Source organism: Tetrahymena thermophila, assembly GCF_000189635.1.
Source record: "Tetrahymena thermophila SB210 genomic scaffold scf_8254598, whole genome shotgun sequence".
Lineage (NCBI taxonomy): Eukaryota > Ciliophora > Oligohymenophorea > Hymenostomatida > Tetrahymenidae > Tetrahymena > Tetrahymena thermophila.
Window position 1 is genome coordinate 86797 of NW_002476369.1, and position 13904 is coordinate 100700.

General features: G+C 20.2%; 6 protein-coding genes across 6 annotated transcripts; 2 read left to right on the forward strand and 4 right to left on the reverse strand. All coding sequences in view use genetic code 6, as the record gives it.

Annotated features, from left to right (window-relative positions):
• Positions 1 to 1654: 1654 nt before the first annotated feature.
• On the reverse strand, positions 1655 to 2642 carry TTHERM_00752160 (microsomal signal peptidase 25 kDa subunit; the record flags this gene model as incomplete). Its single annotated transcript, XM_001018315.2, has 7 exons — positions 1655 to 1774; positions 1829 to 1960; positions 2036 to 2108; positions 2163 to 2263; positions 2352 to 2411; positions 2486 to 2553; positions 2612 to 2642. 7 exons carry the CDS (start codon positions 2640 to 2642, stop codon positions 1655 to 1657), a joined length of 585 nt encoding a protein of 194 aa, XP_001018315.2.
• A 1672-nt stretch (positions 2643 to 4314) lies between these two features.
• TTHERM_00752170 (hypothetical protein) lies at positions 4315 to 5072 on the forward strand (the record flags this gene model as incomplete). The annotated part of the gene is made up of 4 exons (XM_001018316.3): positions 4315 to 4401; positions 4464 to 4601; positions 4670 to 4806; positions 4943 to 5072. 4 exons carry the CDS (start codon positions 4315 to 4317, stop codon positions 5070 to 5072), a joined length of 492 nt encoding a protein of 163 aa, XP_001018316.1.
• A 1166-nt stretch (positions 5073 to 6238) lies between these two features.
• On the forward strand, positions 6239 to 7018 carry TTHERM_00752180 (hypothetical protein; the record flags this gene model as incomplete). Its single annotated transcript, XM_001018317.1, has 1 exon — positions 6239 to 7018. One exon carries the CDS (start codon positions 6239 to 6241, stop codon positions 7016 to 7018), a length of 780 nt encoding a protein of 259 aa, XP_001018317.1.
• A 1340-nt stretch (positions 7019 to 8358) lies between these two features.
• On the reverse strand, positions 8359 to 9442 carry TTHERM_00752190 (enoyl-CoA hydratase/delta3,5-delta2,4-dienoyl-CoA isomerase; the record flags this gene model as incomplete). Its single annotated transcript, XM_001018318.1, has 4 exons — positions 8359 to 8718; positions 8788 to 8988; positions 9055 to 9122; positions 9238 to 9442. The coding sequence occupies 4 exons, from the start codon at positions 9440 to 9442 to the stop codon at positions 8359 to 8361; spliced, it is 834 nt and encodes a 277-aa protein (XP_001018318.1).
• A 1339-nt stretch (positions 9443 to 10781) lies between these two features.
• Positions 10782 to 11468, reverse strand: TTHERM_00752200 (pre-RNA processing PIH1/Nop17 protein; the record flags this gene model as incomplete). Its single annotated transcript, XM_001018319.3, has 1 exon — positions 10782 to 11468. One exon carries the CDS (start codon positions 11466 to 11468, stop codon positions 10782 to 10784), a length of 687 nt encoding a protein of 228 aa, XP_001018319.1.
• A 1180-nt stretch (positions 11469 to 12648) lies between these two features.
• On the reverse strand, positions 12649 to 13476 carry TTHERM_00752220 (folate-sensitive fragile site protein FRA10AC1; the record flags this gene model as incomplete). The annotated part of the gene is made up of 4 exons (XM_001018321.3): positions 12649 to 12900; positions 12952 to 13150; positions 13212 to 13358; positions 13412 to 13476. The coding sequence occupies 4 exons, from the start codon at positions 13474 to 13476 to the stop codon at positions 12649 to 12651; spliced, it is 663 nt and encodes a 220-aa protein (XP_001018321.2).
• Positions 13477 to 13904: the final 428 nt, after the last annotated feature.

The following is a 13904-nucleotide window of genomic DNA, read 5'->3' on the forward strand; positions in this document are numbered from 1 at the left end:
TTATTAAATTTACTAAGCAAATATATCAAAATAAATAAATAAATTATTACGCCTTATGCATTATTACGTTCTCAACCTCCAATTTTAATATAATATAAAATAACATCTCAGTCAATTACTTTCTTCCTTAATAAACAATAAATAACAATTCATTAATTTTTGTAAACTCCTCTATTTATTTATTAAATTAATTATTATCTATCTTTTCATTTTCATTTCATTCACAATCTCAAATTTAAACATTTAAAAATATTTCTTCGTCTGTTAATTAATTAATAAATTACTTAATTTGATCGCATGCATGTTTAACTTTTAAGTCTCCAAAATTAATCTATATTTTAAGATTAGATATTCAAAATACATACAAATAAATAGATAAATGCTTTTCAAATTTCATATTAAAAATGTTTGTAAATTCATTATTAAAATAATAATTTAATTTATGAGTAAATAAGATTACTACTATTGAATTGATTATTTTTCTTGTTACAATTTAATCTTTTTAATCAAAAAAATTTAACTTTTTAAAATATATTTTAATATTTGGTCAAATATTTATTTTTATTGAAAATAATGGTTCTGAACTCCAATAACTTTTCAATATTTGAAACTCTACTTTTAAACTTAGTTAGTATCTGATATTTATGGTTGATGATAAATAATTAATATTAATCGATTGCTTATAGAAAGATTTATCTTTTGTTAAAGCTCATTATGTTTACATTTTTTTTCAGATATTTATTTATTTAATTTGAAAATAGAGTTTTAAATATTCAAAAAATTATTGTGAATACTGCCATAGAATGAATACACGTTAAATTGCAATTAAAAATTTTTCTTATTAAGTGAAAATTTAAGAAAATAACTAAAATAGATAGCCTATTTTCAACACTGATTATTAAGTATGAATATTTATCTGTTAATTTTAGTGATTATCTAATATTTACTTATTATTTACTTCTCGAAAATACATTTAATTTTTTATATTAAATTCTAAGAAAATAACTATTTATTTTTAATAATTTACATTTTTTTATTCTTAGAATAAATTAATATTCATTTAAATTGATTTATTTATTAGATTGTATTCAATCCATATTACATATAAAAATTGCAACCATTTTTTAAAATATTTATATATTCATAGAATTGCTTAGAAATAATTAACTAAAACATAATTTATTGCTTGAAAGAATTTTTTTATTCAATAATTAAAAACAATTTATCAATAAAAAATTAAATTAAAATAATTCCTTTTATTTTTTTAAACATTTATTTATGAGTTAAAATTTTTTTTTATGAAGTAAATTTGAATTAAATTTATTTTAATAAAATAAATATTTATAAGCAAGCTTACTAATTGAAAATTATTAATTACAAATATTTTTTTGTTATGTTTTTAGAATATTTATTGATTATTTTCAAATTTATTTTCTAAAAAAGTGTGTTTTTGCCAATAAGTTTTATGTAAGGAAATAATTTTTTAATAAATAAAATAAAAATTTTAATTGGATTTTAGACAATTTTAACAGAATTAGCTCTAAATTTTAAGTTATTAATTGATTTATCATTCATATTTGTATGTAAAATTATGTCAAAATAAATTTTTTTATTAAACATTTAAATTATTTATAGAAATTAATTATTTTGTTAATCATTAAGATTTTGACTTGATAGTGGAAAGCATTTTATCAACAAGTTTGGATAATTTGGAAGTGCAGAGATAGCCATCTTAGTCAAAGTATTCATTTATTTTTATTTTTTATTAAGCTAGCTGTTTAGAAAAAGGATTTAAAATTTGTGAATTGAATTAAATTATTTAGTATACATAAGTCTTCTTTTAGTTATATTCGGAAATGGAGAGTTCAAGTTCATCACTGAGCATTTCAATGTTAGAATTAAATCTATATAAAACCTTTTCTTCTTTGCTTTTTTGTTCAGTTTCCTTCTTGTCTGAAACCTATTTGTAAATAAAGATTCAGTTTAGTAATTATAAATATACTGAACGTGAAGATATCTATTTGATATTTTTTACAGTGAATAAAGCGAATGTATCTCCTTCAACTGAGTTTTCGTAGTGAGAGTAGTAATTGCTCAAAATGAAATAACTTTTATTCAAAAAATTGTTAAATAAACTTTCTCTTTTAAGTGCATTTTTTTACATTGAAACACAAGCTATTAAGATGTAAATGTTTTTAGGGAAAGGCAGAGGATAGTAGTGAGAGACCAAAATGACTATCAAAATTAAAAAACCTAATACAATCTATATTTATATTATAAATAGCAATATATTGAATTATTCATTCATTTAAATGAGCAAAATAGCACTCATCAAAAAGCTATCATTTTACCTTTGTGTCCAAGAACTTATTGGAAAAAGTGTAAGTTTTCTTTTCATTTTTTTCAAGAAGCTTTTTTATAATTTGAAAAAGTGATTTAGAAATAAATCATCAACAAACAAATATGGCTGAAATTAATCATTTACATTTTCAATGTATGTGTTGACAGTATCTCTGATTAAATATGGGTCGTACTTATTTTCTGTTCTGTACTCTTTTTATTATTTAAATTTTATCAATTTTAATCGCTAATCTTTAATGTTTATTCTAACCTTGAACTTTTTCAGTTGCCTATTTACTCATTGCTTCCTTAATTCCTTTTATTTATTTTGGATATTCTCCTTATTTGTTTTTATATCTAATTAATACTTCTAATTGATCAATTTAATAATTTATTATTTTATTAATCAAAGTGTTAACTAAGACCTTCATTCATTCATCATTCTTATTAATTAACACGTAAAACGATCAAAAACATTCACATTCATTCAACTTTTTATAATTCTTCCTTTCATTTTCAATTAAATATTTTCCATAAAAATCATTTTTTATTAAATTAAGTTTAATATTTTTGATTTTAATAAAATGAATTATGTAATAAATAATTTTTATTGCGAATGTTTTTAATAACAAAAGAAAAATTATTTTCCATAAATATTTGTAGAATAAGTAAAAAGACTCATTTTGTTTTGAATAGATTATATTTAAAAATATTAACAGTTTTTTAAATAGCTTATTTTAAAATAGAATTTTATCTATTAAGAATGGAAGAAGTAATTTATTTATTATTAATCCTGGTGAAATTCCTATGTTAATTTTAAAAAAATCTACCGAGTTGTTGTAGGAAGTTAACACAATTAGCATTTCAATGTTTTTTTTAAATAATAAAATTTAAACTTCAATTAAAATTTTGTTTTTGATAAAATGATAAAATTTAAATTTTATTTTTAAAAATATTTTTTTTGGATTTAATTTATTAAAAAAATGAAATTAAATTATTAGGAATTTTTAAATGTGTTTTTTTTGATGAGGACTGACTGATTTAAAAATAAAGTTTCTAACAATATTCAAATAAATATGAAAAACCTCAATTTCTACCATTTTTAAAATATATTTTAATATTTTTCTGTGATTGTTTATTTGTAAATAAATAATGACTGTATGTTTTATAATAAATTTAAAATAGAAAACTATAATTATTATCTACGAACTATTTGAAATAACTTCTAATTTTTAAAACACTCTCTAATAACCATGTAATAGTAAATTATAATAAAAGATGATAAGCAATCTATTTAAAATCTTTTTAACTGTATTTAAATAAAAAAATCTTTTTATTGTGAGAATCAAGTTATCAAATTAAATTGAATTAATCAATACTTACTTTCTTTTTTTGCTCATTATTTTAAAATATTTAAATATTAAATTAAACATGTTTCTTTCAATCATTATTTAATTTTATTTTGTAAAATTTAAAGAAAAAATTAATAATTGATTGATTATTTTTACATTTTTCATGCTTTTTCATAATTTTTTTTGATGCTTAAAATAGATTTGACTAGATAATAAAATAAAAATTATTGTTGTTTTTTGAACATTTATTAATTTTCATTTGAATAATAAATAATAAGAATAGTTTATTATGAAATCATTGAATAAATCTAACAATTACTGATGAATTAATTGGTTGTTTGCCAAAAGTAATGGAAAGAAAATAAATAGATTGTTAGTTAATATTCTATTTAGGAAATCAATCAACTATTTAATTAAAAGAAAATCAATCACCCAATTAAAGAAAAAAGAAACTTTTAAGTTATAAAATTCATTATTTTGATTAGTTTCAGAATAAATTATTTGCAAAATAGTTAATAAATTATTGTTTATTGCATAAACTGATTGATAGATAGATAGATTAATTGATATAAAGTTAATACATAAATAAATAGGTAAATAAAACATTTCAAAGTATATAACAATGGGAAAAGAAGAAAAAAAGGTTTTTAAGGATCGTTGCAAATACGAAAATACTCAGTAAACTGAAACATATAGATAGCAACTTACTGTAAATCAATAATTTTTAAGATTGACAATCACAATTTAATTAACAATATTCCAAATTATCAGAAAGAAAAAAGAATTCTTCAAACAAAAACTTAATAAGACATTGAAAGATTAGATCCATATTTTACCGTAAACAACAATTATTTGGGTTTGATGAAAAAGGACTCCGAATCTGGAAATTAAACTTCAGTCTAATTCAAAGTAAATCAATAAATAAATTTATTTAATTATTAATAAGACCATTAATATCATTTTTAATATATGAATAGCATCCATTAGATTAATTGGGCTTAATTGACAATGATTATTGCCAAAAATGCAAAAAAGATGCTAGCTTTTGTCCTCATAAAAACAAAAATGACGATGTCTACCTTGCTCAACATACCTTAAAGCACCCTGTTACACAGTAAGATTAATAAAAAATATTAAAATTAAGAGTGTGTGTGTTATTAAATATAGTCTCTATTAATAATTAATTAAATTACTAAATAAATAAGCTCTAAATGACAATAAGTTTATTTATTTTTATATTTTTATTTTAGCAGCTAAACCTATGGTTGGAGACCTCCTATAGACGACAGCAATTGGGGCTATGGATTAAAAAGTACAATTTAGGCTTTCACAACAAGCTTTAGAAACGATAAGCCAAAAGAACCTACTAAAACAAACTGATAAAAAACAAATTAACAAACAATAATTTTATAATTTATTTGTACTGCTTTATATTTACTATCTATGTTTTTTGTATTAAGATTAATAATAAATATAAAGTGGATTCCTTATTTCTTGCAATATTTATTATTAAATATTACATGCTAATAAGAGTTTTTAAATTAAAGCAATTATTAAATTTACAATAAATCAATCAATTTAACTGAATAAATCAATCAATTTAATTGAATAAATATATCAATTTATTCTTTTAAATATCAATCTTTCTTTGATTCAAAATAAAATTACTATTTTCTTCTAATTTTATTAAATAGCTAATATGATTTAATATTAGCCTTAAACACTCAAAATTAAAAGGTTAGTTCTGATAAGCAATAGTGGAATTTGGCCTTGATTTTTCATTAAAATTAATATTTTAAGTTTAAAATTGATTTAATCTTTAAAATGGATGATTTATGGTAATGAAAATAATCAAACTATACTCAATTAAACTGAGCTCTATTTAATCACTTAAAAAGAGCTTACTTGAAATAATATTAATAAATAAATATAATTTATATTATTTTTCTAAAATATCAATAAATATTTGATAATTCTTTGGATATTTTATAAGTTTATTTAATAAGAGTTTTTTTGAGACATTATTGATATATTTTATATTGACTTTTATATTCATTTGAGTAATTTAATTTATTTTTGTACAACTTTACATTACTTTGTTTTTTTGGAATATTTTAATTCGATTTTTAGTTTAAAGCAGTTTAAGAATTACTTAAATTTATTTTTTAAGACATTTTTAGTAATTTTTAATTAAATTTTGGATATTTAATAATGATTTTTAGTAGATATTTTAATGGATTCATTATGACTTCTATAGATAGATACTGTTTTATTTAGATTGAATGATAGTAAATTGATTCTACATTTAAAATTCTATTAAATAAATTTTTATTTGTTTGTTTGTTTGTTTATTTATTTATGAATGGGAATGTTCTGATGCTTTAAATATATCTTTAGTATCCAACTAAATCAAATAATTAATTTATTCATTCAATTAGCTAAGAAAATTAGATAGATAGATACCTGAATATAATTTTACTAACAAAAAAGAAATTGAAATTTTTGAAAGTATTAATCAAAATTAAATAAATATCTAAGTAAAGTAAATGGAACAAGATTTAAATGCGAATTGCAAATAACTTGAAGAAGTTCTTAAGAACAAACTAAGCGAAAAAGTTAAAAAAGGAATATCAGGGAAAATTGATTAAGTAAATAACAGCGTGAATATTTTAAGCTAGCAAACTATGGGCAAGGCTATCAATGATGAGCAAATGAAATAGCTTATGAATCATTTAAGTCTAATTTCAAAAAATTTGTAAGAGATTTTTTAGAAAGAAATAATTTCTGAAGATCCTAAAAAGAATTAAACTTTTATAGACAAGCTGGATGGTTTTTAGATTGCGGGAGAGACATTTTCTGGGTTTGAAAGACAGCCATTCGTAACAAAACACAATGATATTTTGGTTGATTTAAATTAAGAAGCGAATTAATATTTGCAAAACAAGATCAATCTTCCTCTTAATGATAAAACTGGAGAGAATTTCTTGAATTTATTTTACAGAAGCAATAAACTATATAACAGCAGCATAGATAATCTTTTAGATGGGATTAAAAAGAAAACTGATTTAAAAACAATCATTACTTAGAGAATGACCTTAGAAGATAATTATTCAAGACAAATAATGGATTAGTAATTAATGTAAGAAGAAGAAGAAATCTAAGATTAGCAATTAAATTATATACAAAACGACGACAATAATAATATGAATATGCAAGATTAATATAATCAAGATGAATGTATGAATATGAATTAAAACGATGATGATGATTAAATGCTTTAAAATGATAATTAATTAGATGAAGAAGATGATGATGAACATATTTGAGTATCAATTTCACTCTATCTAAATATCTTAATTAGCTAGCTTGCTACATTTCTATTTAGCTAGAAATAAGCTAGCTAGGTTGGTTTATAAACCCAACAAATTATTGTTAATATTATTCACTCTTCAAACCTATTTTATTTATAAAACAAACACAATAAATAAATAAATAAATCACTATAAATTAAACTATAATATTCTAAAATAAAATAAATGAATGAAAAAATATTATGATAAATTTCTAAATTTGACATTAAGTAATATCAATTAGTATTTAACCTTTTTATATATCTAAGAGTATTAAGTTCATTACCCATTTAGTTAATTTTATTCAAAGTATATTCTTTATTTAATATTTTGCATTTTATTTGAAAAATATTCTATAAATAAATTATTTTAATCTAAACTTCCAATCAATCAATAAGAGCATTAAGCAACTATCCGTTTCATTAAATTAAGTTGTTGGTTTAAAATATAATGTAGAATTAATTTATTTATTTATTTATTTTAGTTAGGTGTTTGTCATTAAAAAGCATAAAAATTTTAATAAATTTGATTAGAAAAATATTCTCATTATAAATTATTTTAAATTTAAAAAAATTAATCAAAACTCTCGATCAATCAATAAAATCATTTATTTAATCTTTTTATATAAATAAGAGTATTAAGTCAGTCAACTATCCGTTTCATTTAAATTAAGTTGTTGGTTTAAAATATGATCTAGAATTAATTTATTCATTTTAGTTAGGCGTTTGTCATAAAAAAGCATAATAATTAAATAAATTTGATTTGAAAAATATTCTCTTTATAAATTATTTTAAATTTAAAAAAATAAATCTAAATTTTCAATCAATCAATCAATAAAATAAAATATTTAACCTTTTTATATAAATAAGAGTATTAAGTCAGTCAACGATTCATTAAATTAAATTGTTGGTTTAAAGTATAATATAGAATTTATTCATTTATTTTAGTTAGGTTTTTGTCATATAAAAGCATTATAATTTAAATAAATTTGATTTGAAAAATATTCTCTTTATAAATTATTTTAAATTTAAAAAAATTAATCTAAACTCTCGATCAATCAATCAATCAATAAAATCTATTATTTAATATTTTTATATAAATAATAGTATTAAGTCAGTCAACTATCCATTTCATTAAATTAAGTTGGTTTAAAGTATCATGTAGAATTAATTCATTTATTTTAGTTAGGTATTTTTTATAAAATAGCATTATAATTTAAATAAAAACTATAAATTTATATTTTTATATTTATTTATTTATTATTTTTATTTAACCTATGTTTATTAATTTTATAATGAACAATATTTATTCAGCTTTCAAAGCTTAGAGTTTTATTTTCTTTAAAAGAAATTCATAATGACTTCAATTAAATTTTCACTTGACCATCTGTTAATGAGGTTTTTGCATTCTTCAAGATTAACTTTATGAAGAATGTCCCTATCCCATCTCATAAGAGATTTAGCTTAAATAACGCTTTCTTAGTCAAGCTGACAGAATTCCTTAGCTCTTTATTGAGCATATTGAAGAGTTTCTTCATAGGTTTTAAATAATTAATTAACTACTTTGTAATCTAGCATATCTCTAGATTTAAGAGTCTTTGCTCCTACTATTATTTCAAATGCTCTTTAATATCCAAAAACTTGAGGGAAAGTGTAAGATGAACACATTTCAGGTCCCTAAATAGCACAAAATTTGAATATTTAAAATAAGTTAAATCAGTAAAAAATAATAAATAGAAAGAATACTTATGCTAGTTTGACCAAAGGTGCTTAAAAGTAGGCATCTTCAGTTGAATAAATTTCATCGCATAACATCAAAAGAGTAAAAGCAACGCCAATTACAGAACCTTAAACAACAGCAATAATTGGTTTCTTGCAGTTAATAAATGCAGCACAAAAGACTTTCATCAAATCATTTCCAAAAAATTGAGATCCTTTAATTTAAAACTATTTTTTCAGTCAATAAAGCGCTTATATATTGCTTGCTTAAATAATTTTTATATAATTAATTACTTCTCTATCTCCAGCAAAGCTAACAAAGTTGGATAAATCATTTCCGCTTGAGAAGTTTTTTCCATTTCCTAAAATTAACAAACAAAAAATTATTTAAAATCTATTGAAAACTTGAAGACATAAAAATATTTTATGATAATAATTGATTTGTTGAAATGAATGAATAAATAAATAAATTAATACCTCTTAAAATAATTGTCTTAACTTTAGAATCTGAGTTTGCTTCATTCAAATAATCAATGATGACATAATACATTCCGATTGTTAAGCTGTTGAACTTCTTTGGCTTATTTAATGTAATTGTCAAAATACCTTCTTCGCTTATTTCCTTTAGAACGCTTTGCTCTTACAAGGCTTCTTCTTTGAGTTTCTAAGGGTTTAATTCCATTATGTGTATTTAAGTTTTTTATTAAAATTGCTATTTATTTTGATTAACTAATACAAATAAATATTTTTTTTTTATGTTGATATTTTATTTTGTTTTTATTATGAAAATTCAATTCTAAATAAATAATTAGTTAATATTTTTGATAAATTAATTGATTTGAATTAAACCCTACATACAAATCTTTTTGTATAATTAATTAATGTATTACAAATTGATTAATACAATAAAGATTTGTTATTCGCTAATTATTCTTATATTATATATAAATCAGCTACCATAGAATCATCTAATCTTAAAGTAATATAAAAGATTTCTTTTAAACTTTCTATGCAAATTATCTCTTTATTTTGATTTTACAAATTAAATATTTTGACAACAATCTATTTTTGATAAACTGTAATTCTTAAATGTAAATAAAATATCTTTTAATCAAAGTGTTATTATGCAAATTTTCTAAAAAATACCTTCAATAATATTATCTTTTGTGTATTTAAAATAAAAATAGTTCAAATATTTTCTTTTAAAATATATTAAAAGCTAAGAATTATGTTTTATTATTTTTAATTCACAATAATAAATACTGAAAAATAAGCATTAAAAATAATGAGTTATATTAATTTAAATATTTGCATAGAATAATATAATTTTATACTTATAGCTAATAGTAATATGAAATATCTTTATAGTGTATTTATCTATGTATGCTATTTGTCAATTTTGATAGAAAGAATGAAATATTTTAATAGCAATCCATTTTTATTTAGTAAAGACAGTAATCATTTTTTGTAGATAAAATATCTTTTAGTCTTTAGTCTTTTTTTAGCCAAGAGTAAATATAAAAACTTAAAAAATAAATAGCTTTAATAATAAATATGATTTTGTCTGTATTTAAAATGATTTTAGAGAAATATTTCATTTGAAAAATTTATTTAGAAATTTGTTTTCAATTATTAACGTTGAAAAATAATCGAAAAAATAATGAACATCATTTAGGCAATTTAATTCACTCAAATAAATTTAAGCATTGAATTCATTTTTTCTATTAATAAATAACATTTAAATATTTGAATACAACCAAATTTATTTTATAATCTTTAATTTATTGCAATTAATTTTTCATCATTTTTAATGAGATTTACAAAAATTAAAATGTTTTAGGAATAAATTTGAATTGATTAAAACGTTTTTAAGTACATATAAATCAAATTTATAAATTATTGCAAATACTTGATAAGAATTGAAAGGATTTAATAAGGCTTTAACTATTAAATATTATATACAATTAATTACTTACTTATAAATGTGTTTTATATGATATAATTTAAATTTTTGTTTGTTTTCAGTAAAGTTCATCGCGGACAATTGGTAATGTTAATTGTAAAATGCATTTATCAGTGATCCATTAGGCCTTGCCGTCTTTATCTTTAACGGGATATGGGAAAATGTGATGCACGTAGAAATCTGGAGATTAAACAACCATGGCTGTTGAGTTAATATCTAATTAAACTTCTTTGAATCTTGTGTTTGGCATAAAAACTTTAACTAATAATTCTTAACACTTGGTTGAAGTTGGATCCATGTTGTTCATACCAAAATAAACATCTTCAGTTCCTACCCTTTATTTAAACATAGTTTCGATTTCTGGTCTTTTTCTTGAATCATTTTATAAAACTGGCAAATCTTTGACTTCATCATCTACCCAAATATCATTTTTTGTGTATTCTTTCTTTTTAGGTTTTTCCTCAGGGACTGTGGCGCTCTTTTGACCTTATAATAAGTCTTAATTAATCTTCTTCTTTTGGTCTTCTATGAACTAAGCTTAGTTTGTTGAAAAATTCTTTTCGCCCTACTTTATTTCTATTTTGGCATGAGGCTTTGCCAATTGTTTTTTATCGTCTCCACCTCCAATTGCAGAGGGTTTTAATACTGAACCAGGGTTTGGGTTTTAAACCATTTGTTCTTCAATATTATCGGCGTCATCGCCCATAATTAATTCTCTTAAACCTAAAACGTCGCTTGCTTGCATTTTATCTTTCTAAAATATCTTTAAAAATATGTGTTTATGATATGAATCAATCAATATTTTAATTAATTTTTTTTAAAAAAATTTTAAAAATTATATATTTGAAACGAACTTAATGAGCACATAATCATATAAATAGCTTTAAACAAGTAAAATAATAATAAATAATTTCTAATAAGATAAATAGAAACATTTCAGAAATCCTTGTTATAAAAAATAAATAAAAGCTATAATTGAAAAAAAAACTAAATATTTTTTAAATGCTTAATTAAACTCAATCAGAATCACTCCTTTTAAAGAAACTTTCAAGATGAAAACAAAAGGCAATTTAGATAACTTTTAATATTAATTTCCTGAATAATAAAAAAAAACTGTTAAAAAAACTTTTATTTGTATTAAATAATATAAATCCTTGTTAATTAAGGATAAATTGATAAAATAATTTCTTTAAAAAATGAATTTGGTTAAGAATATTTTTTAAATATAAAAACTTAATTAAAATATTAAAATAAAGAGTCAGCAATTTGTTATTTTAAATATGCTTGATAATTTTAATAATAAGGAAAATAAATTTTCTTATTTAGATTTTAAATAGTCCATGGATATAAAAAAATTAATAAAAATTACAAAAACAGTATAAAAAAAATTTGGGGAAGTATTTATTTCCTATTTTTAAAAATAAAAATTTAATCTAACTTATAAATTTAAAAATTTTGCCTAATAATAATTAGAAATTATTTGCTTAAATCTTATGTGGTATTGATAAAAAAAGTAGAAGGTATATTTAAAATTATAAATAAAGAAAATAATTCAAATATAAACAGATTTATTAAATATAGCCAATAATTTTTTCAAAAAAGTATGAGCAAAAACTTGTTTTATAACAAACTAAATTGGATATAAAATAAAAATTATTTTTAATATTAAGTAACATATTTATAGCATTCATTAATGAATATAAAAAACAAAAATATTGTACAAATATGATTGTGTTTGTTTTTTATTCATTAAAAGATTGTAAGTCTCCTCAAAAATCATTTTATTGTAAATAGAAATAAATCTACTTCAGTTAATAAAGCTTTTAATTAAAATCTAACAAATATAAAAGTAATAAATAATAAATAATAGGCATCAAATAATATATATTTTTTGACGATTAAAAATACAGATTTAATTAATTAATTCATTCATCTTCATCATCATTTTTAGAATGTTTGTGTTTCTTCTTCTTCTTTTTATCTTTTTTAATTTTTCTTTGGACATCTAAATGATCATTTTCAGTTTTTTTTTGTTTTTTATCATGCTGATTATTTTATTGCACTTCATTCAGCTGTTTTAAATTACCAGATTATTCATTGTTTTGATTAGGCTACTGCTATTAATTTGTAAGACTGGAATGCTCAAAATTTTTATCTTCTACTTTTTGGTGTTATTTCTATAAAAAATAGATATTTATTAGTTTAAGAATTAAAATGAAAAAATTAACTTTATAATTCAGTTTAAGCACACATTCTTGGCAGACCCTCACCTTGACTAGAGCATTTTTTTTTTCATTATCTTCAACATAAGCAAAGTTAACTTCATAACTGTCCAAATTTTGAGTGTTGGTGCATTTTTTATTTGAGCAGATGACAATTCCTTTACCAATGATAACTTCATCTTTAGTCTGCCATCTCATGCCTATCCTATTAATGTAAAATCATATTAAAATGAAGCAATTTGAAAGATAATAAAATAAATAGATACTATCCTGTTTCATATCTAGATAAATCAATGATTGCATACTCTTTATAAAGCTTTTCATAGTACTTTTTTGCTAATATCTCGCCATATTACTCCTGAGTGGGATTACTGTATTAAATTTGGCTATCTTTTTCATCATCTCTAAGGAATCTAAACGCAAAAATTAAAATATATTTAAAACCAAATACAATCATGCAAATTACTTATGATGCTCTTTTAGAATTTGAAAATCAGATTTATAAATCTGAGTCTAATTAGACGATTTCATTAGTTTTAGTATTACTTTATCAAACAGTGAATTTATAAGTAAATTAATGAATATTAAATTATGTCTATTTAATCACATATAATATTAAAATATCTACAACATTAATTATATTAAGTATTTTGTTGCAAAATCAACCAACATCTACAATTTTTTAAAGATTTATTTATTTAATTATTTAAGGAGATTAAGCAAATACAGATAAATTAAAAGGGTTTCAAATCATTATAATTTACATATTCTACTTTATAATATATTTTATAATATGATTTTAATTATAGTCTAATTTAATTATTTAAAATAGTTAGTTATTAGTTAAAATATTTAATTAATTATTTATTTTTTTTGAGGTTTTTTTAGTTGGATATTTAAGCAGAAATCACAGCAATTTTGTTATTGTTAAAATGGTTAATTTATTTATTTATTAATGT